The sequence below is a fragment of the Dreissena polymorpha genome, chromosome 6 (assembly GCF_020536995.1).
Source record: "Dreissena polymorpha isolate Duluth1 chromosome 6, UMN_Dpol_1.0, whole genome shotgun sequence".
Classification (NCBI taxonomy): Eukaryota; Metazoa; Mollusca; class Bivalvia; order Myida; family Dreissenidae; genus Dreissena; species Dreissena polymorpha.
The window spans coordinates 33,781,251-33,804,280 of NC_068360.1; the positions used below are offsets into that span (position 1 = coordinate 33,781,251).

A 23,030-nucleotide genomic window follows, 5' to 3' on the forward strand; every position below is an offset into this window, starting at 1 on the left:
ATTTTTTTTAAACATGGTTAAAAAACACAAATATGTTTATGTATTATTTTATTTTTTAAATACTGTCCAACCATCCCACCCAAGAATTCCCCCCCACAAAAAAAATGTATTTTTTTTTGCATTTTTGGAAGAAAATGTAATAAATGACCACACCCCAACACTATACACTCCCTCCACTCCACCCCTCCTTCCTTTGTGATTGAAATTGAGATAGGTCACTTCACCTTGAAAAAGAAAAATAGATGAGCGGTCTGCATCCGCAAGGCGGTGCTATTGTTTTTACCTAGTCATAAAGCTGTCGGATAATAGCATTCTTCGCGTGACAAAGTCTCCGTTGCACTTTGAAGATAAAAGATGCAAGAAACTTTTCCCTTTATTTAAACCAAATTACTTTGTTTGCGTTATAACTTTTTCTGATTTTATACTCGATGTCCTGTGCTTGCAGTGGTTTAAAATACAGTCAAGGGAGATGACTGGTTGCCTGGTTTTGTGTTAAAAATGTTCAAGCACCTGCATTTGCATCAAGTGACATCCCAGATAAGCATATGCAGTCTGCAAAGGCTAATCAGGGACGACACATTTTCCGCTTAGACTGGATTTTAGCATAACAACATTCTGCGCAATACAAATTATCAATTGCACTTTCAAGTAAAGAAATTGCAAAAAAGATTATTGCAAACAAATTCCATTAGTTGAATTGGTGACAGGCGTAAGATAATTTTCTCATTTCCATAGTTAATTGGCTGCAACATGATGCATTATCACCTCAAAATTTCTGGACAAACTTTTTGCAGTGGTTTAAGAATGCGGTGAAGGGCGACGACTCTTTACCCCCCTGTGTGACGGAAATGTTTAAGAACCTGGATCCAATCTACAATTTCCATGTGGGCTTTCTGAAGGAAGTGGAGCAGAGACTGTCCATGTGGGAGGGGAAATCCAATGCCCATTTGAACGGTGACTACCAGCGTATCGGGGACATCATGGTGAACTCCTTCCTTACATCACTAGGGGTGAGCACTTAAACTCAATGTCGTTGTTTTTGTACATAATATGAGCTCCTTCTTGGGGAAACTGGACTTAATTCTTGAGTGTAGTGTTGTGCAGATTAGCAAGATTACACTTTCTGCTTTTATGTAATATTTTGTTAAAAGGAAGTCTCTTATAAATGAATATTGAGTCCATGCGGAGAGTTTCATCTCTGTTATCAGGCTAAACAAAACGTGTAATAAAACTCAATGAAACATGAAGCATTAATTGTATTTTTACTTGGAAAAAATACTTCTTTTAAATGAAAAATACCATTTAAGCGGAAAGTGTTGACCCCAATTAGCCTCTGCAGACCCCTTAAGCTAGTCTGGTACAACTCTTAATGCACAAACACCAAGCCCAGTTTCCCCAGGATGAGACTGATTGTAATTGATTGCATGTGTCAGCTATATATGAACACTTTGCATGTGTCATTGAATTTCATTACACGTTTCATGACACAGCATCAAACATTTGATTAAATGAGCCTTTCTCTGTAAAAACGGGTTTAATGAAAGTGTCAGCTCTACGTGAACTCTTCACATTTCAGCTCTATATTAACTTCCTCACATTTCAGCTCTACGTGAACTTCCTCACATTTCAGCTCTACTTAAACTTCCTCACATTTCAGCTCTATATTAACTTCCTCACATTTCAGCTCTACGTGAACTTCCTCACATTTCAGCTCTACGTGAACTTCCTCACATTTCAGCTCTACATAAACTTCCTCACATTTCAGCTCTACGTGAACATCCTCACATTTCAGCCCTACATGAACTACCTCACATTTCAGCTCTACATGAACTTCCTCACATTTCAGCTCTATATTAACTTCCTCACATTTCAGCTCTACATGAACTTTCTCACATTTCAGCTCTACATGAACTTCCTCACATTTCAGCTCTACTTGAACTTCCTCAAATTTCAGCTCTACATGAACTTCCTCACATTTCAGCCCTACATGAACTTCCTCACATTTCAGCTCTACGTGAACTTCCTCACATTTCAGCTCAAAGTGAACTTCCTCACATTTCAGCTCTACATGAGCTTCCTCAAATTTCAGCCCTACTTTAACTTCCTCACATTTCAGCTCTACGTGAACTTCCTCACATTTCAGTCTTACATCAATTTCCTCACATTTCAGCTCTACATGAACTTCCTCACATTTCAGCTCTATGTGAACTTCCTCACATTTCAGCTCTATATGAACTTCCTCACATTTCAGCTCTACATGAACTTCCTCACATTTCAGCTCTATATTAACTTCCTCACATTTCAGCTCTACATGAACTTCCTCACATTTCAGCTCTACGTGAACTTCCTCACATTTCAGCTCTACGTGAACTTCCTCACATTTCAGCCCTACATGAACTTCCTCACATTTCATCTCTACGTGAACTTCCTCAATTTCAGCTCTACGTAAACTTCCTCACATTTCAGCTCTATATTAACTTCCTCACATTTCAGCTCTACGTGAACTTCCTCACATTTCAGCTCTACGTGAACTTCCTCACATTTCAGCTCTACATAAACTTCCTCACATTTCAGCTCTATATTAACTTCCTCACATTTCAGCTCTACATGAACTTCCTCACATTTCAGCTCTACGTGAACTTCCTCACATTTCAGCTCTACATGAACTTCCTCAAATTTAAGCCCTACTTGAACTTCCTCACATTTCAGCTCTACGTGAACTTCCTCACATTTCAGTCTTACATCAATTTCCTCACATTTCAGCTCTACATGAACTTCCTCACATTTCAGCTCTATGTGAACTTCCTCACATTTCAGCTCTATATGAACTTCCTCACATTTCAGCTCTACATGAACTTCCTCACATGTCAGCTCTATATTAACTTCCTCACACTTCAGCTCTACATGAACTTCCTCACATTTTAGCTCTACGTGAACTTCCTCACATTTCAGCTCTACGTGAACTTCCTCACATTTCAGCCCTTTATGAACTTCCTCACATTTCAGCTCTACGTGAACTTCCTCACATTTCAGCTCTACGTAAACTTCCTCACATTTCAGCTCTATATTAACTTCCTCACATTTCAGCTCTACGTGAACTTCCTCACATTTCAGCTCTACGTGAACTTCCTCACATTTCAGCTCTACATAAACTTCCTCACATTTCAGCTCTACGTGAACTTCCTCACATTTCAGCTCTATATTAACTTCCTCACATTTCAGCTCTACATGAACTTCCTCACATTTCAGCTCTACATGAACTTCCTCACATTTCAGCTCTATATTAACTTCCTCACATTTCAGCCCTACATGAACTTTCTCACATTTCAGCTCTACTTGAACTAACTCAAATTTCAGCTCTACATGAACTTCCTCACATTTCAGCCCTACATGAACTTCCTCACATTTCAGCTCTACTTGAACTTCATCTCATTTCAGCTCAACATGAACTTCCTCACATTTCAGCTCTACATGAACTTCCTCACATTTCAGCTCTACGTAAACTTCCTCACATTTCAGCTGTATATTAACTTCCTCACATTTCAGCTCTACGTGAACTTCCTCACATTTCAGCTCTACGTGAACTTCCTCACATTTCAGCTCTACATGAACTTCCTCACATTTCAGCTCTATGTGAATTTCCTCACATTTCAGCTCTATATGAACTTCCTCACATTTCAGCTCTACATGAACTTCCTCACATGTCAGCTCTATATTAACTTCCTCACATTTCAGCTCTACATGAACTTCCTCACATTTCAGCTCTACGTGAACTTCCTCACATTTCAGCTCTACGTGAACTTCCTCACATTTCAGCCCTTAATGAACTTCCTCACATTTCAGCTCTACGTGAACTTCCTCACATTTCAGCTCTACGTAAACTTCTTCACATTTCAGCTCTATATTAACTTCCTCACATTTCAGCTCTACGTGAACTTCCTCACTTTTCAGCTCTACGTGAACTTCCTCACATTTCAGCTCTACATAAACTTCCTCACATTTCAGCTCTATATTAACTTCCTCACATTTCAGCTCTACATGAACTTCCTCACATTTCAGCTCTACATGAACTTCCTCACATTTCAGCTCTATATTAACTTCCTCACATTTCAGCCCTACATGAACTTTCTCACATTTCAGCTCTACTTGAACTAACTCAAATTTCAGCTCTACATGAACTTCCTTACATTTCAGCCCTACATGAACTTCCTCACATTTCAGCCCTTAATGAACTTCCTCACATTTCAGCTCTACGTGAACTTCCTCACATTTCAGCTCTACGTAAACTTCCTCACATTTCAGCTCTATATTAACTTCCTCACATTTCAGCTCTACGTGAACTTCCTCACATTTGAGCTCTACGTGAACTTCCTCACATTTCAGCTCTACATAAACTTCCTCACATTTCAGCTCTACGTGAACTTCCTCACATTTCAGCTCTATATTAACTTCCTCACATTTCAGCTCTACATGAACTTCCTCACATTTCAGCTCTACATGAACTTCCTCACATTTCAGCTCTATATTAACTTCCTCACATTTCAGCCCTACATGAACTTTCTCACATTTCAGCTCTACTTGAACTAACTCAAATTTCAGCTCTACATGAACTTCCTCACATTTCAGCCCTACATGAACTTCCTCACATTTCAGCTCTACTTGAACTTCATCTCATTTCAGCTCAACATGAACTTCCTCACATTTCAGCTCTACATGAACTTCCTCACATTTCAGCTCTACGTAAACTTCCTCACATTTCAGCTGTATATTAACTTCCTCACATTTCAGCTCTACGTGAACTTCCTCACATTTCAGCTCTACGTGAACTTCCTCACATTTCAGCTCTACATGAACTTCCTCACATTTCAGCTCTATGTGAATTTCCTCACATTTCAGCTCTATATGAACTTCCTCACATTTCAGCTCTACATGAACTTCCTCACATGTCAGCTCTATATTAACTTCCTCACATTTCAGCTCTACATGAACTTCCTCACATTTCAGCTCTACGTGAACTTCCTCACATTTCAGCTCTATGTGAACTTCCTCACATTTCAGCCCTTAATGAACTTCCTCACATTTCAGCTCTATGTGAACTTCCTCACATTTCAGCTCTACGTAAACTTCCTCACATTTCAGCTCTATATTAACTTCCTCACATTTCAGCTCTACGTGAACTTCCTCACTTTTCAGCTCTACGTGAACTTCCTCACATTTCAGCTCTACATAAACTTCCTCACATTTCAGCTCTATATTAACTTCCTCACATTTCAGCTCTACATGAACTTCCTCACATTTCAGCTCTACATGAACTTCCTCACATTTCAGCTCTATATTAAATTCCTCACATTTCAGCCCTACATGAACTTTCTCACATTTCAGCTCTACTTGAACTAACTCAAATTTCAGCTCTACATGAACTTCCTTACATTTCAGCCCTACATGAACTTCCTCACATTTCAGCTCTACGTGAACTTCATCACATTTCAGCTCAACATGAAATTCCTCACATTTCAGCTCTACATGAACTTCCTCACATTTCAGCTCTACGTAAACTTCCTCACATTTCAGCTCTATATTAACTTCCTCACATTTCAGCTCTACGTGAACTTCCTCACATTTCAGCTCTACGTGAACTTCCTCACATTTCAGCTCTACATAAACTTCCTCACATTTCAGCTCTACGTGAACTTTCTCACATTTCAGCTCTATATTAACTTCCTCACATTTCAGCTCTACATGAACTTCCTCACATTTCAGCTCTACGTGAACTTCCTCACATTTCAGCTCTACGTAAACTTCCTTACATTTCAGCCCTACATGAACATCCTCACATTTCAGCTCTACTTGAACTTTCTCAAATTTCAGCTCTACATGAACTTCCTCACATTTCAGCCCTACATGAACTTCCTCACATTTCAGCTCTACGTGAACTTCATCACATTTCAGCTCAACGTGAACTTCCTCACATTTCAGCTCTACATGAACTTCCTCAAATTTCAGCCCTACTTGAACTTCCTCACATTTCAGCTCTACGTGAACTTCCTCACATTTCAGTCTTACATCAATTTCCTCACATTTCAGCTCTACATGAACTTCCTCACATTTCAGCTCTACGTGAACTTCCTCTCATTTCAGCTCTATATGAACTTCCTCACATTTCAGCTCTACATGAACTTCCTCACATGTCAGCCTTATATTCACTTCCTCACATTTCAGCTCTACATGAACTTCCTCACATTTCAGCTCTACGTGAACTTCCTCATATTTCAGCTCTACGTGAACTTCCTCACATTTCAGCCCTTAATGAACTTCCTCACATTTCAGCTCTACGTGAACTTCCTCACATTTCAGCTCTACGTAAACTTCCTCACATTTCAGCTCTATATTAACTTCCTCACATTTCAGCTCTACGTGAACTTTCTCACATTTCAGCTCTACGTGAACTTCCTCACATTTCAGCTCTACATAAACTTTCTCAGATTTCAGCTCTACGTGAACTTCCTCACATTTCAGCTCTATATTAACTTCCTCACATTTCAGCTCTACATGAACTTCCTCACATTTCAGCTCTACATGAACTTCCTCACATTTCAGCTGTATATTAACTTCCTCACATTTCAGCCCTACATGAACTTTCTCACATTTCAGCTCTACATGAACTTCCTCACATTTCAGCTCTACTTGAACTAACTCAAATTTCAGCTCTACACGAACTTCCTCACATTTCAGCCCTAAATGAACTTCCTCACATTTCATCTCTACGTGAACTTCATCACATTTCAGCTCAACATGAACTTCCTCACATTTCAGCTCTACATAAACTTCCTCAAATTTCAGCCCTACTTGAACTTCCTCACATTTCAGCTCTACGTGAACTTCCTCACATTTCAGTCTTACATCAATTTCCTCACATTTCAGCTCTACATGAACTTCCTCACATTTCAGCTCTACGTGAACTTCCTCACATTTCAGCTCTATATTAACTTTCTCACATTTCAGCTCTAGATGAACTTCCTCACATTTCAGCTCTATGTGAACTTCCTCACATTTCAGTCTTACATCAATTTCCTCACATTTCAGCCATAGATAAACTTCCTTGCATTTCAGCCCTACATGAACTTCCTCACATTTCAGAACGACATGAACTTCCTTACATTTCAGTCATGCATGAACTTCCTCACATTTCATCTCTACATGAACATCCTTACATTTCAGCCATACATGAACTTCCTCACATTTCAGCCCTACATGAACTTTCTCGCATTTCAACTTTACATGAACTTCATCATATTTCAGCCCTACATGAACTTCCTCACATTTCAGCTCTAAATGAACTTCCTCACACTTCAGCCGTACATGAACTTCCTTACATTTCAGCCAAACATGAACTTCCTTTAATTTCATGGCTACATGAACTTCCTCACATTTCAGCCCTACATGAACTTCCTCATATTTCAGCCCTACATGAACTTCCTCATATTTCAGCACTTCATGAACTTTCTCACATTTCAGCTATACATGAACTTCCTCTCATTTCAGCTGTACATGAACCTCCTCACATTTCAGCCCTACATGAACTTTATCACATTTCAGCCCTACATGAACTTCCTCACTTTTCAGCCCTACATGAACTTCCTCACAGTTCAGCACTTAATAAACTTCATCACATTTCAGCCTTATATGATCTCTTAACATTTCAGCAATACATGAACTTCCTCACATTTTAGCCTTACATGAAATATCTCACATTACAGCAATACATTAACTTCCTCAAATTTCAGCCTTACATGAACTTCCTGGAGAAGCAGGACGACATCCTCATGGAGCTTGACAAAGCGCAGCGGAGCAACAGGGAGTTTGAGTTCATCTACAAGGACTTTGAGAGCCAGAAGGTGTGCTACCTTCCTCTCAACACTTTCCTTCTCAAGCCTGGACAGAGGCTCCTGCACTACAAGGTCCTCCTGGAAAGTAAGTGGGCAGGGTGTGTGGGCTGGAAAGTTAGTGGGCTGGGTGTGTAGGCTGGAAAGTAAGTGAGCTGGATGTGTGGGCTGGAAAGTAAGTGGGCTGGATGTGTAGACTGGAAAGTAAGTGGGTTGGCTTTGTAGGCTTGATTGTAAGTGAGTTTGCTGTGTAGGCTAGATAGTAAGTGGGTTTGCTGTGTAGGCTAAATAGTTAGGGGGTTGGCTGTGTAGGCTGGAAAGTAAGTAGGTTGGCTGTGTAGGCTGGAAAGTAAGTGGGTTGGCTGGAAAATAAGTGGGTTGTCTGTGTAGGCATGATAGTAAGTGGGTTGGCTGTGTAGGCTGGATAGTAAGGGGGTTTGCTGTGTAGGCTGGATATTAGGGGGTTGGCCTGTATGAGCTGGAAAGTAAGTGGGTTGGCTGTGTGGGCTGGATAGTATGTGGTTTGGCTGTGTGGGCTGGAAAGTATGTGGGTTGGCTGTGAGGGCTGGATAGTAAGTGGGTTGGCTGTGTGGGCTGGAAAGTAAGTGGGTTGGCTGTGTGGGCTGGATAGTAAGTGGGTTGGCTGTGTGGGCTGTAAGTGGGTTGGCTGTGTGGGCTGGAAAGAAAGTAGGTTGGCTGTGTGGGCTGTAAGTGGGTTGGCTGTGTGGGCTGGAAAGAAAGTGGGTTGGCTGTGTGGGCTGTAAGTGGGTTGGCTGTGTGGGCTGGAAAGTAAGTGGGTTGGCTGTGTGGGCTGGAAAGTAAGTGGGTTGGCTGTGTGGGCTTGAAAGTTAGTGGGTTGGCTGTGTGGGCTGAAAAGTAAGTGGGTGGGCTGTGTGGGCTGGATAGTAAGTGGGTTGGCTGATACTGGTAAAAAAAAAGACAGAAAAGCTGTAGTGTAAATAGTATGCGTAGTTATGTAGAAGATGAATAAATATGAGCCATGCACAGGCTAACCAGATTATCATGAACACCTCTTTCCACCTACTCTGGGTTTTTGTATTGAAAAGGTTAACTTTAAAACTTTAAAAAATATCCATAAAAGCGGAGAGTGCCACCTCTGATTAAAGTGTGAACACTGCGCAGGCTAATCTTGGAATACACTTTACATACATGCATGAGGTCCAATTTTCCCAGAACCAGACTCTGCGTTATACAGGATATTTTGGAGATGAAAGCAGAAATGTAATTATTGAAAAAAACAACAACAACTGTGTTTTAAGTAGTATGCATAGTTATGTTGAAAATGACCACAAATTGATTACATTATAAGGGACTACAAATGAGGTCAAAATGTGTATCTAAGGGGTAAATGGTTATCATGAAGCAGGATTTATAATGTCTTTTTCTATTGCAGGGTTGACCAGACACTATCCCAAATCTCATCCCGACTATATGGATTGCCATGGTAACTGCTACTTGTTGTGCATCCTTTATCATTTACAGCAGTTTCTTGCACTATAAATTGACCACACAGAAGTGGAACAGTGATATACATTTTTATGCCCCTGGTAGGGTGGCATATATCAGTTGAACTGTCAGTTTGTCTGTCAGTCTGTGCGTCCGTCCGAAAACTTTAACATTTGCCATAACTTTTGAAATATTGAAGATAGCAACTTAATATTTGGCATTCGTGTGTATCTCATGGAGCTGCACATTTTGAGTGGTGAAAGGTCAAGGTCATCCTTAAAGGTCAAAAGTAAAAAAACAAAACCCAAGGAAATTAACAAGCTTTAAAGGAAGATCATTTCTATTTTATATCATTTGGCAGGTACAGATGATTTTCACATGGGAAGTAATATTTTTTTAAGAGATATATTTAAAAAAAAAATGTTTAATTCAAAGCGGCACAATAGGGGGCATTGTGTTTCTGACAAATACATCTCTTGTTATTTTATACTTTCCGGTGGTTTATAGAGAAATATCAGTGAAATAAAATTGATATTTCACTGTTTCAAACAGTAACAGTGAAACATATCGATAATTTTCACTGTTTTTCTGTGAAATGACGACATTTTTTTTTACGAAATGACTTCATTTTTTTTACGAAATGACATCATTATTCCAGTTTATTTTATGCTTTCCTGTGGTTTATAGAGAAATATTAGTGAATTAAAACTGATAATACACTGTTTCAAACAGTGAAAATTAACAGTGAAAATTATCGATTATTTTCACTGTTTACTGTGAAATGACATCATTTTTTTACGAAATGACGTCATTATACCAGCGAAATTCTTTAGTTATACTCTTTAACAATGTATATAAACTGTGAAAAAAAAGCATTAAATAAAAAGAACATTTGTTGGATTCGGTGGATTATCAATTTTAATTCACTCATGATCATAGAATTTTTTTTTTTTCTATGATCACTCATGAACTAAAATCGATAATCCACCGAATCCAACAAATATCTTCTATGAAATTCTCCAGTTCAACTCTTTTACAATGTTCATAAACGGCAAAAAAAGAGCATAAAATAGAAACAAAATTTGTTGGATTCGGTGGAATACCGATTTTAATTCACTCGTGATCATAAAAAATTATTTTTTTCACGAAATCGATATTCCACGGAATCCAACAAATATCCTCTATATCATATACAAATGGAATTATACACATTTGTATTATTAACTATGCTCAAACTTTTCTGATTTAAGCTAAAATTTGTCTGAAGAAATGAGAAGCATATCAAATCAAATGCTTTAATATCTTGGTAGCATTGTTTTATAACCAATTCTTATTTTTATGCCCCCCTTCGAAGAAGAGGGAGTATATTGCTTTGCTCATGTCGGTTGGTAAGTCCGTTGGTCGGTCCACCAGAAGGTTTCCAGATGATAACTCAAGAACCCTTAGGCCTAGGATCATGAAACTTCATAGGTACATTGATCATGACTGGCAGATGACCCCTATTGATTTTCAGGTCACAAGGTCAAAGGTCAAGGTCACAGTGACTCAAAATAGTAAAATGGTTTCCGGATGATAACTCAAGAATGCTTAGGCCTAGGATCATAAAACTTCATAGGTACATTGATCATGACTGGCAGATGACCCCTATTGATTTTCTGGTCACTAGGTCAAAGGTCAAGTTCACAGTGACTCGAAATAGTAAAATGGTTTCCGGATGATAACTCAAGAATGCTTACGCCTAGGATCATGAAACTTCATAGGTACATTGATCATGACTGGCAGATAACCCCTATTGATTTTCAGGTCACTAGGTCAAAGGTGAAGGCCATAGTGACAAAAACGTATTCACACAATGGCTGCCACTACAACTGACAGCCCATATGGGGGCATGCATGTTTTACAAACAGCCCTTGTTACTTAATGTTCTACCTTTCAAATTTTAATGGATGTTTTTTGGGGGTAAAATATACACATTTTGCGCGACATTTTACTGTTGCAGTGATGGCAAATTTCATAATGTATTTTCAATTTTATCAATACTAACCATCAAAAAGGACATATTTCATAGTATGTTTTTGTTATTGTAGCAACATTAACAAAGCTGATAGAAATGGTACAGATGTTCAGATCTCAGCGAAAATGCATGGTATGTGTTAACTTATTTCATAACAAAAAGTGTCATACCAGATTAGCCTGTGTGGACTTAACATGCTAATCTGGGAGGACACTTTAAGCACAAGCATTAAGCTGCAATTTTCAAGAACACAGCTCATTTTTATAAAACTGAGATGATTTTTTTCTCTTTCAAAATCATATTTGTTAAGTAAAAATGGAAAAACAACACTTTATGGAATGCTGTTATAGATATGTCAGTTAGTAATTGATAGTTATCAAGTGGCTTACTGTTTTGTGTTTAGGAAAACTTACAAAAGCTGATGGAGCTTCAGAGAGATTTGGTTGGACTTGAAAATCTTGTACATCCTGATAGGGTGAGTGGAACTCGTTAACATTATGTTACAGACATTTTTGAGGTTTAGGAAAAATGTCTCAGGAATGTTTCTGTAAATGTATATTTTCCATCTAATACACATTACGATCAACCATCTCATGGAAACAATTTTGACATATAATTATTTAATCTAGGGTATTCATTTCTTGTTCTTATAATTTGAAATTATCAGTGATTGTTGCATTAAAATAACTCCTTTTTTTGCACTCAGAACTCAAATTTGTTCTTTTTAAAAAGTTAATATGATTTGTTATTTAGGAAAAAAACAATGGACAAAAAGCAGAAATTAGTGACCAAGAAGATATTTAGGTCATTGGTAGGCTCACATTTTTATGAAACAATAACAATAAATGATACCGGAGTTAACAAGAACAATATTCTGTCATTTACAAAAGCAAATAATTTTTGTATGCTTATTTGTTGTTCAGGAGTTCATTAGAGAAGGATGCCTGCAGAAGTTTTCACGGAAAGGCTATCAGCAAAGAATGTTCTTTCTGGTAAGACAATCTTGTGTCTTGACACGAATTTAATATTTAAAAAAAAATGGATATATTATTTATTATAGCGTTTCAGTTTGTATGCGAATAAGGAGAAAAGTTCTAAGTATGGACAACAAAATTTGAGGGTTTTTTGGAAAAAATATTTGGAAATTTTGTATTAAAAATACGAAAAAATATATACTTTTTAAAACATTTTTCGACCAAATCAAACAAAACAACCCTTATCTATTTTGGCTATGTTTAGTTTAAATCTATTTATTGAAACTTGATTACATGGAATCCTAAGGCTTATTGAAATGCTCTTGAGTCTGTTTCCTGGGTAGAACTAATGTCTTGACCTTTCCTGGTGTTCCTGTTTCCTGGGTAGAACTAATGTCTTGACCTTTCCTGGTGTTCCTGTTTCCTGGGTAGAACTAATGTCTTGACCTATCCTGGTGTTCCTGTTTCCTGGGTAGAACTAATGTCTTGACCTATCCTGGTGTTCCTGTTTCCTGGGTAGAACTAATGTCTTGACCTATCCTGGTGTTCCTGTTTCCTGGGTAGAACTAATGTCTTGACCTATCCTGGTGTTCCTGTTTCCTGGGTAGAACTAATGTCTTGACCTTTCCTGGTGTTCCTGTTTCCTGGGTAAAACTAATGTCTTGACCTTTCCTGGTGTTCCTGTTTCCTGGGTAGAACTAATGTCTTGACCTTTCCTGGTGTTCCTGTTTCCTGGGTAGAACTAATGTCTTGACCTATCCTGGTGTTCCTGTTTCCTGGGTAGAACTAATGTCTTGACCTTTCCTGGTGTTCCTGTTTCCTGGGTAGAACTAATGTCTTGACCTATCCTGGTGTTCCTGTTTCCTGGGTAGAACTAATGTCTTGACCTTTCCTGGTGTTCCTGTTTCCTGGGTAGAACTAATGTCTTGACCTATCCTGGTGTTCCTGTTTCCTGGGTAGAACTAATGTCTTGACCTATCCTGGTGTTCCTGTTTCCTGGGTAGAACTAATGTCTTGACCTATCCTGGTGTTCCTGTTTCCTGGGTAGAACTAATGTCTTGACCTTTCCTGGTGTTCCTGTTTCCTGGGTAGAACTAATGTCTTGACCTTTCCTGGTGTTCCTGTTTCCTGGGTAGAACTAATGTCTTGACCTTTCCTGGTGTTCCTGTTTCCTGGGTAGAACTAATGTCTTGACCTTTCCTGGTGTTCCTGTTTCCTGGGTAAAACTAATGTCTTGACCTTTCCTGGTGTTCCTGTTTCCTGGGTAGAACTAATGTCTTGACCTTTCCTGGTGTTCCTGTTTCCTGGGTAGAACTAATGTCTTGACCTATCCTGGTGTTCCTGTTTCCTGGGTAGAACTAATGTCTTGACCTATCCTGGTGTTCCTGTTTCCTGGGTAGAACTAATGTCTTGACCTATCCTGGTGTTCCTGTTTCCTGGGTAGAACTAATGTCTTGACCTTTCCTGGTGTTCCTGTTTCCTGGGTAGAACTAATGTCTTGACCTTTCCTGGTGTTCCTGTTTCCTGGGTAGAACTAATGTCTTGACCTTTCCTGGTGTTCCTGTTTCCTGGGTAGAACTAATGTCTTGACCTTTCCTGGTGTTCCTGTTTCCTGGGTAGAACTAATGTCTTGACCTTTCCTGGTGTTCCTGTTTCCTGGGTAGAACTAATGTCTTGACCTTTCCTGGTGTTCCTGTTTCCTGGGTAGAACTAATGTCTTGACCTATCCTGGTGTTCCTGTTTCCTGGGTAGAACTAATGTCTTGACCTATCCTAGTGTTCCTGTTTCCTGGGTAGAACTAATGTCTTGACCTTTCCTGGTGTTCCTGTTTCTTGGGTAGAACTAATGTCTTGACCTTTCCTGGTGTTCCTGTTTCCTGGGTAGAACTAATGTCTTGACCTTTCCTGGTGTTCCTGTTTCCTGGGTAGAACTAATGTCTTGACCTTTCCTGGTGTTCCTGTTTCCTGGGTAAAACTAATGTCTTGACCTTTCCTGGTGTTCCTGTTTCCTGGGTAGAACTAATGTCTTGACCTTTCCTGGTGTTCCTGTTTCCTGGGTAGAACTAATGTCTTGACCTATCCTGGTGTTCCTGTTTCCTGGGTAGAACTAATGTCTTGACCTATCCTGGTGTTCCTGTTTCCTGGGTAGAACTAATGTCTTGACCTATCCTGGTGTTCCTGTTTCCTGGGTAGAACTAATGTCTTGACCTTTCCTGGTGTTCCTGTTTCCTGGGTAGAACTAATGTCTTGACCTTTCCTGGTGTTCCTGTTTCCTGGGTAGAACTAATGTCTTGACCTTTCCTGGTGTTCCTGTTTCCTGGGTAGAACTAATGTCTTGACCTTTCCTGGTGTTCCTGTTTCCTGGGTAGAACTAATGTCTTGACCTTTCCTGGTGTTCCTGTTTCCTGGGTAGAACTAATGTCTTGACCTTTCCTGGTGTTCCTGTTTCCTGGGTAGAACTAATGTCTTGACCTTTCCTGGTGTTCCTGTTTCCTGGGTAGAACTAATGTCTTGACCTTTCCTGGTGTTCCTGTTTCCTGGGTAGAACTAATGTCTTGACCTTTCCTGGTGTTCCTGTTTCCTGGGTAGAACTAATGTCTTGACCTTTCCTGGTGTTCCTGTTTCCTGGGTAGAACTAATGTCTTGACCTTTCCTGGTGTTCCTGTTTCCTGGGTAGAACTAATGTCTTGACCTTTCCTGGTGTTCCTGTTTCCTGGGTAGAACTAATGTCTTGACCTTTCCTGGTGTTCCTGTTTCCTGGGTAGAACTAATGTCTTGACCTTTCCTGGTGTTCCTGTTTCCTGGGTAGAACTAATGTCTTGACCTATCCTGGTGTTCCTGTTTCCTGGGTAGAACTAATGTCTTGACCTATCTTGGTGTTCCTGTTTCCTGGGTAAAACTAATGTCTTGACCTTTCCTGGTGTTCCTGTTTCCTGGGTAGAACTAATGTCTTGACCTATCCTGGTGTTCCTGTTTCCTGGGTAAAACTAATGTCTTGACCTTTCCTGGTGTTCCTGTTTCCTGGGTAGAACTAATGTCTTGACCTATCTTGGTGTTCCTGTTTTCAGTTCAGTGACATGCTGGTGTACACAAGTCGGACAGCCACGCAGCACATGCAGTTCAAAGTTCATGGGCAGGTCCCACTCAGGGGAATGATTGTACGTAGCAAAGATAGAAGCTTAGTATTCTGCCATGATTGTCCAACATCAGTCATTTAATACTTCTTTTACAGAGGAATGCTTCCTGATCAGAAGCCATACTGATTGGGTTTTTGAAAATGATCATTTAAATGCTTCTCTAGTAAGATTCAAACTTGTGTCAATTTAGATTCTGACTTACGACCTACAGATCACCATCAATCTGGCATCAAATTTCGAAGTCATTATAATATAACCATAATATTCGAGGATTAAATTATATAAAATTTTGTGATGCAGTAAATATTTAATCAAAAAGGAAACTTTGTCTCGGACAGTCAGTAAAGGGAATAAAAGAGAGTAAATGGGAATAAAAGAGAGCAGGCATGGTATTACAGGTTGAGGAGCACTAATTAGGACAATTAGGCTAATTAGGAACAACACTTTCGGCATAAACTGGATTTTGTAAAGAAGAGTTCTCCTTTAAAGAAAAAAACGTTCCATAAAAGCTGAAAGTGTATTTCCTGATTAGAAAGTGCAGACTGCACAGGCTTATATGGTACGGCATTTTAGGCACATTGTTTTGGATATTTGTTAAAGCAAGTCAAAGAGAGTCTGCCTTTTATTACAGGTAGAAGAGTCAGACCATGCCAAGATGGCCGATGCTAACAGCTTTGCAATATACGGGGGCAACAAATGCGTTCTCGTGGCAGCTAGGTAGGTACAACGGCATGTTAGGATTTCGCTGTAAAGCTGAGAGGCTTAATATGTTATGATGAAATTGAATTACATCTTGTTATTGTATGGTGTTCTTTTGCTAGTAATTTGCATGTGTAATTATGTATCTTCAATCCTATAATGTAGTTTTAAAAGTATCTAAATTATTTACCTTTCTAGTATGATACTTTTAACATGTCAATTTCTGTGTTGATTTCTTACTCCTCAATGTTGACTGTTTCTTCTCTAGCGCCCGTGAGGATCTAATTGTTTATCTCACCAAAACAAACACATATGAGCCTTGTTGTTGGAGAGCAGGTTAAATGCATGTGTGGAATGTGTCTTCCCAGATAAGCTTGTGCTGTTTGCACAGGCTAATCAGAGATGACACTTTTCATGGAAACTGGATTTCACAAAAAAAGAGAGTGTTTTTTTTAACAAAAAATATCATATTAAGACATTAATACCAAGCGGAAAGTGTTGTCCCAGACTGCACAGGCTAATCTGGGACGACACTTTACGCTCCTACATTAAGCCCCATTTTCCCAGAGCTAGGCTCATTTCCACTGTTTTTAACACTACAGCTCCCAGGAGGAGAAGGACAAGTGGATTGAGGACTTGAACGAGGCTGTGCAGCAAGCCAAGACACGCCAGGACGACAAGATGGCCTCCCCCACACTCAAAACCAGCACCAGTAAGTCGGATGCACCCACCACCACCGCCCCAATCCTCAAATTTGCGAAAAATTGTGTTATGATATCTGGTGTAAGTTCAAAGTGATTGTTAACCAGGTTTTCCGAAGGAAAAAACTGGTTATTAGATTGGCGAGTGTCGGCGGGCAGGCGGGACAAGCTTGTCCGGGCCATACCTTTGGCGTCCATTGTGAGATTTTAAAATCATTTGGCACATTTGTTCACCATCATTGGACGGTGTGTCGCCCGAAAGAATTATCCATATCTCCAAGGTCAAGATCACACTTTGAGTTCAAAGGTCAAAAATGGCAATAAATGATCTTGTGCGGACCATAACTATGTCATTCATTGTGAAATTTTAAAATTACTTGGCACATTTGTTCACAATCATTGGACAATGTGTCATGCGAAAGAATTACGTCGATATCTCCAAGGTCCAGGTCACACTTGGAGTTCAAAAGAGAAACATGGCGGGTGTGTCATGCTAAAGAATTACGTCGATATCTCCAAGGTCAAGGTCACACTTGGAGTTCAAAAGTGAAAAATGGCGGATGTGTCATGTGAAAGAATTACGTCGATATCTCCAAGGTCAAGGTCACACTTTGAGTTCAAAGGTCAAAGATGGTCATAAATGATCTTGTCCGGGCCATTTCTATGTCATTCATTGTGAGATTTTAAAATGAAAATGTACATTTATTTTGTTCACAGTCATTGGATGGCGTGTAAGCGAAAGAATTCAAGAGTTCAAAGGTCAAAATGGCCATCAATAATAATGGAATAATAATTTTTAAGAATCGCCATAAATTAGCTTCTCTTGTTTTGTGAAGACAACATGCAAAATAAATATTCTGTGTCAATGCTGCATATGGGGGTTTATCACGTCTGTGACAAAGCTCTTGTTATAAATAAAAAAAAATGAAAGCCTGGTTTTTTGACAATGTTGTCCCTTATTTTATTTTGGAAACCAAGCTTCCAGGTTTTGGGTCAGTTTTATTGTCAAACGTAGTGAACACTTTCTGCTCAAAACCATTATGTTCCTTGTGTGCTCCTGGGGAGCTTTTGCTGACTTGTTAAATAATTACCAGCATTCTTGACAATCGGCTCGACATGTTGCAAACAGAACAGGCAGCCAGTGATCAACAGTGATCCCAATTTTCCTGAATCATGTGTCCTGGCACATAACTGTCAAAGCCGTGAGGGAAATAAGTTAATTATTTTTACAAGGCTCCACTTATTATCTGTGCTATGTCCTGGGAAAATGCATGTGCATAAGGTGTTGTCCTGTGCAGATTGCTCAAGCTAGATTTGTGGTGTAAAGAGCCTTCCTTGAAATGAAAACATTCCATAAAAGCATTAAGTTTGGTCCCGTGTTGCGATCTGCACAGGCCTATCTATGCACATGCATTAAGCCCAGTTTTCGCAGAACGAGACTCATTTGTATGGCGGCCTTTACCTTGCAGGCTCCATGGAATCACACGAAGGTGAGAACCACTCTCCCCCATCACCAGAGAAGCAGATCCAACACCGAGCCAACACCACCATGCACGTTTGCTGGCACAGAAACACCTCCGTCAGCAAGGGTGATCATGAGAAAGCTATTAAGGTATGTCATTGATAATGAAAAAGCTATCAAGATATGATGGAGATAAGAGTGTTTGTATTTTTACACTTTACCACCTAGATAAGTATGTCGTCTTGTTTGAAGTCCCTGAGAAAATCAAATTAAATTTAAGACCCTTCTTGCTAGATTCACGTTTTAAAGCCTTCAATTCCAGCACTAAGATACAAATAAGCAGCAAACAGTATAAAACCTAAACAGACTGTGAGTTACTTGCTGTTTTGGTTTTATACTGGTTGCATTTAGCTATTTTTACTTTGCTTCTGAGTAGGAAATGGTTTATGACAGTCTGGTGATCACAATGGTTGTTACTTTGGCCACATGGCTATAAATTCCACTCCCAGTGTATGTGAGTTGTGTTGGATTCTCCAGTGTCCACCCTCAGCACTAAAGCCCACCTGAATTTAATGGAATCCTTCAAAAAAAAATATCTGACAGACAGGCAGGTAGACAGACAGACAGGCAGACTGACAGACAGACAGACACGCAGACAGACAGACACGCAGGCAGACAGACAGGCAGACAGACATGCAGGCAGATAGACAGACAGACAGACATGCAGGCAGACAGACAAGCAGGCAGACAGACACGCAGGCAGACAGACAGGCAGACTGACAGACAGGCAGGTAGACAGACATGCAGGCAGACAGACAGACTGACAGACAGGCAGGTAGACAGACAGACAGACAGGCAGGTAGACAGACAGACAGGCAGACAGACAGGCAGACTGACAGACAGGCAGACAGACATGCAGGCAGACAGAAACACAGGCAGGCAGACTGACAGATAGACAGACATGCAGGCAGACAGACACGCAGGCAGACAGACAGGCATTCAGTGACTGACAGACAGACAGACAGACAGACATGCAGGCAGACAGACGCGCAGGCAGACAGACATGCAGGCAGACAGACACGCAGGCAGACAGACAGACAGACACGCAGGCAGATGGACAGACAGACACGCAGGCAGGCAGACAGACAGACAGACATGCAGGCAGACAGACAGACACGCAGGCAGACAGACATGCAGATAGACAGACACCCCCCTCCCCCCCTGGATCCCCCCTCATTCCCCCCCCCCCCAATTTTTTTTGTAAAGATCATCTTATAAATAACCTCCACACCCTCACACTATACCCCCCCCCCCCCACCCCAAAAAAATGATTTTTATGCCCCCAGTAGGGTGGCTAATAGCAGTTGAACTGTCCGTCAGTATGTTAGTCAGTCTGTCCGTCCGTCCGAAAAAAACTTTAACATTGGCCATAACTTTTTCACTATTAAAGATAGCAACTTGACATGTGGCATGCGTGTGTATCTCATGGAGCTGCACATTTTGAGTGGTGAAAGGTCAAGGTCATCCTTCAAGGTCAAATGTCAAATTTATGACGTCTGTCCGTCCGAAAACTTTAACATTGGCCATTACTTTTTCAATATTGAAGATAGCAACTTGATATTTGGCATGAATGTGTATCTCATGGAGCTGAACATTTTGAGTGATGAAAGGTGAAGGTCAAGGTCATCCTCCAAGGTCAAATGTCAAATATATGGCGTCTGTCCCTGCTAGAACTTTAACATTGGCCATAACTTTTTAATATTGAAGATAGCAACTTGATATTTGGCATGCATGTGTATCTCATGAAGCTGCACATTTTGAGTGGTGGAAGTTCAAGGTCAAGGTCATCCTTCAAGGTTAAAGTTAAAAAAAAATATTCAAAGCGGCATTATCATGAAGCTGCACATTTTGAGTGGTGGAAGTTCAAGGTCAAGGTCATCCTTCAAGGTCAAGGTCATCCTTCAAGGTCAAAGGTAAAAAAAATCAATCAAAGCGGCGTTATCATGAAGCTGCACATTTTGAGTGGTGGAAGTTCAAGGCTATCCTTCAAGGTCAAGGTCATCCTTCAACAAGGTCAAAGGTCAAAAAAATATATTTCAAAGCGGCGTTCTCATAAAGCTGCACATTTTGAGTGGTGGAAGTTCAAGGTCAAGGTCATCCTTCAAGGTCAAAGGTAAAAAAATATATTAAAAAATTCAAAGCGGCGCATTGTGTTTCTGATGAACACATCTCTTGGGGTTTTTTTTCAAACATTGTTAAAAAACACAAATATTTATTTTTATTATTTTATTTTTAGCTCGACTATTATATATGAAATATATATAGTGGAGCTATCCTACTCAACCCGGCGTCTGCGTTAGCGTGTAAATGTAAAAGTTTTTGTACTACCCCAAATATTTTCTTTGTCCCTTGACATATTGCTTTCATATTTTGCATACTTGTTTACCAACATGACCCCAACCTATTAACAAGAGCAGACAACTCTATCAAGCATTTTGTCATAATTATGGCCCCTTTTCCACTGAGAATATGCAGCAAATGTTAAAGTTTTCGTACTACCCCATTTATTTTCATTGTCCCTTGACATATTGCTTTTATATTTTGCATACTTATTTACCAATATCACCCAACCTATAAACAAGAGCAGACAACTCTATCAAGCATTTTGTCATAATTATTGCCCCTTTTATACTTAGAATATGCATATTATTAATAAATCTATGTTAAAGTTTGCGTACTACCCCAAATATTTCCTATATCCTTTGACATATTGCTTTTATATGTTGCATACTTGTTTACCAACATGACCCCAACCTATAAACAAGGGCAGACCACTGTATCAAGCATTTTGACATAATTATGGCCCCTTTTACACTTAGATAATTGGACATTTTGCTTAAATTGCCATAACTTCTTTATTTATGATCACATTTTATTATCACTTTGACAAAACAACACTTACCTGAATGCCACAATGGATTCCACCCAAACAATACCCCACGCCCCTACCAGAATTCCTCCCCCCCCCCCCCCCCCCCAACCTCACCCCCCCCCCCTAATTTTTTTTTTGTTTAAACATCATCTTATAAATTACCCCCCCCCCCCCACATTATACCCCCGTCTCACCTCCACCCCCCCCCTACCCCCCACCCACCCCCCCCCCCAAAATTTTTGTTTGTTTGTTTTAACATCATCTAATAAATTACCACACCCCACATTATACCCCCCTCTCACCCCCCCTATCCCCGCCCCCCCCCCCCCCATTTTTTTTTTTTTTTAAACATCATCTAATAAATTACCACACCCCACATTAAACCCCCCTATCACTACCCTACCCCGCCCCCCTACCCCCCCCCAAACTTTTTTTTATTCCTTTTTTTATTTTGAAAGATCGTCTAATAATTTGTTGAATATGAACGATTTCCCCATGATGGCTTACGTTATACAGTCAAGCACTCAAATAGTCGAGCGCGCTGTCCACTGACAGCTCTTGTTGAAAATTACGAACCATCCCACCCAAGAATCCCCCCGCCATTGCATTTTTTTGGCATTTTTGGAAGATAATGTAATAAATGACCACACCCCCACACTATACACCACTCTCCACCCCTCCCTCCTTTGTGATTGAAATTGAGATAGGTCCCTACACCTTTAAAAAGAAAAATAGATGAGCGGTCTGCACTCGCAAGGCGGTGCTCTTGTAATACAAAATGCTGCCACCTTTCAGAACCAGCTGAGTGGCTACCTGCTGCGCAAGTTCAATAACAGCAATGGCTGGCAGAAGCTGTGGGTTGTCTTCACAAACTTCTGTCTGTACTTCTATAAAACATACCAGGTAAAGCAGACTGCTTTATGAATCAACTATTTTTTGAAGCTCAGACCATGACCACATTTATAGTAAGGGTAAGTCCACTCTATTCAATCAGACTACGATTACAATTATAGTAAGAGCATTCCATTCTTGATGAATAAATAGTCCACTCTTCACTAGGCTTTTTGGATCAATCCGTCAAGTTTTGCAGGTTTGTGTTACTTTCCAGATTTGACTGATATTTTAAATTAAGCTGAGGTTAATTTAAATCTATTGTGGCCTTTTGGAATAGGTCTTTTAGAAACTAACCTTTATAAAATTAGCCATATTAACTGGCTAAAAATATTCTACACCAATCCTGTAGTAAAATTCTTTAAAAAAAAAGAGTAGTAATCTGGTAAAATTCTTCAGCTATATTAACCTGCTGAAAATTTTACAACAATAACGATTCTCTAATATATATAGTAATCATCTGAAAAAACAGAACACTAGATTACTAATATTCATAATATTTGCCCATCAATATAGAGTATTGTAAAGTATCCACATAGTTCACAACACAGTAATCACTTTGTATAGATATTAAAGTAACAAGGCATCTTGTTCTGGTTACTGTGATAGGTCATATTTTACAGGATGACTTTCCATTGGCCAGCCTACCGTTGCTAGGATACGCTGTCAGCCAATCAGAAGACGAGGACGGCATTCAAAAAGACAATGTGTTTAAGCTTCAATTCAAAAACCATGTTTACTTCTTTCGGGCTGAGAGCCAATATACTTTCGAAAGGTAATCAACACGCTGATGATTTATTTGTTGGTCAATTATTACTTAAGGCCTAAGTATACTAGTGATTACAGTAAGAGTAGTTTAAATATAATCCTT

General features: G+C 39.7%; 1 protein-coding gene across 6 annotated transcripts in view; it reads left to right on the forward strand.

Annotated features, from left to right (window-relative positions):
• Positions 1-23,030, forward strand: part of LOC127834756 (FERM, ARHGEF and pleckstrin domain-containing protein 2-like) — a 129,505-nt gene that overhangs the window by 99,687 nt on the left and 6,788 nt on the right. For all 6 annotated transcript variants that reach the window (XR_008028112.1, XM_052360784.1, XM_052360788.1 and 3 more), the window contains 12 exons: positions 795-1,010; positions 7,785-7,971; positions 9,298-9,348; positions 11,438-11,496; positions 11,768-11,839; positions 12,288-12,356; positions 15,406-15,495; positions 16,106-16,191; positions 16,776-16,885; positions 18,344-18,486; positions 22,064-22,171; positions 22,783-22,934. Coding sequence is in view for 5 of the 6 variants with exons in the window: in XM_052360784.1 (XP_052216744.1) it covers positions 795-1,010; positions 7,785-7,971; positions 9,298-9,348; positions 11,438-11,496; positions 11,768-11,839; positions 12,288-12,356; positions 15,406-15,495; positions 16,106-16,191; positions 16,776-16,885; positions 18,344-18,486; positions 22,064-22,171; positions 22,783-22,934 (1,343 nt within the window). In the remaining variant the exon portion in view is untranslated. The remainder of the gene's footprint in view (positions 1-794; positions 1,011-7,784; positions 7,972-9,297; positions 9,349-11,437; positions 11,497-11,767; positions 11,840-12,287; positions 12,357-15,405; positions 15,496-16,105; positions 16,192-16,775; positions 16,886-18,343; positions 18,487-22,063; positions 22,172-22,782; positions 22,935-23,030) is intronic.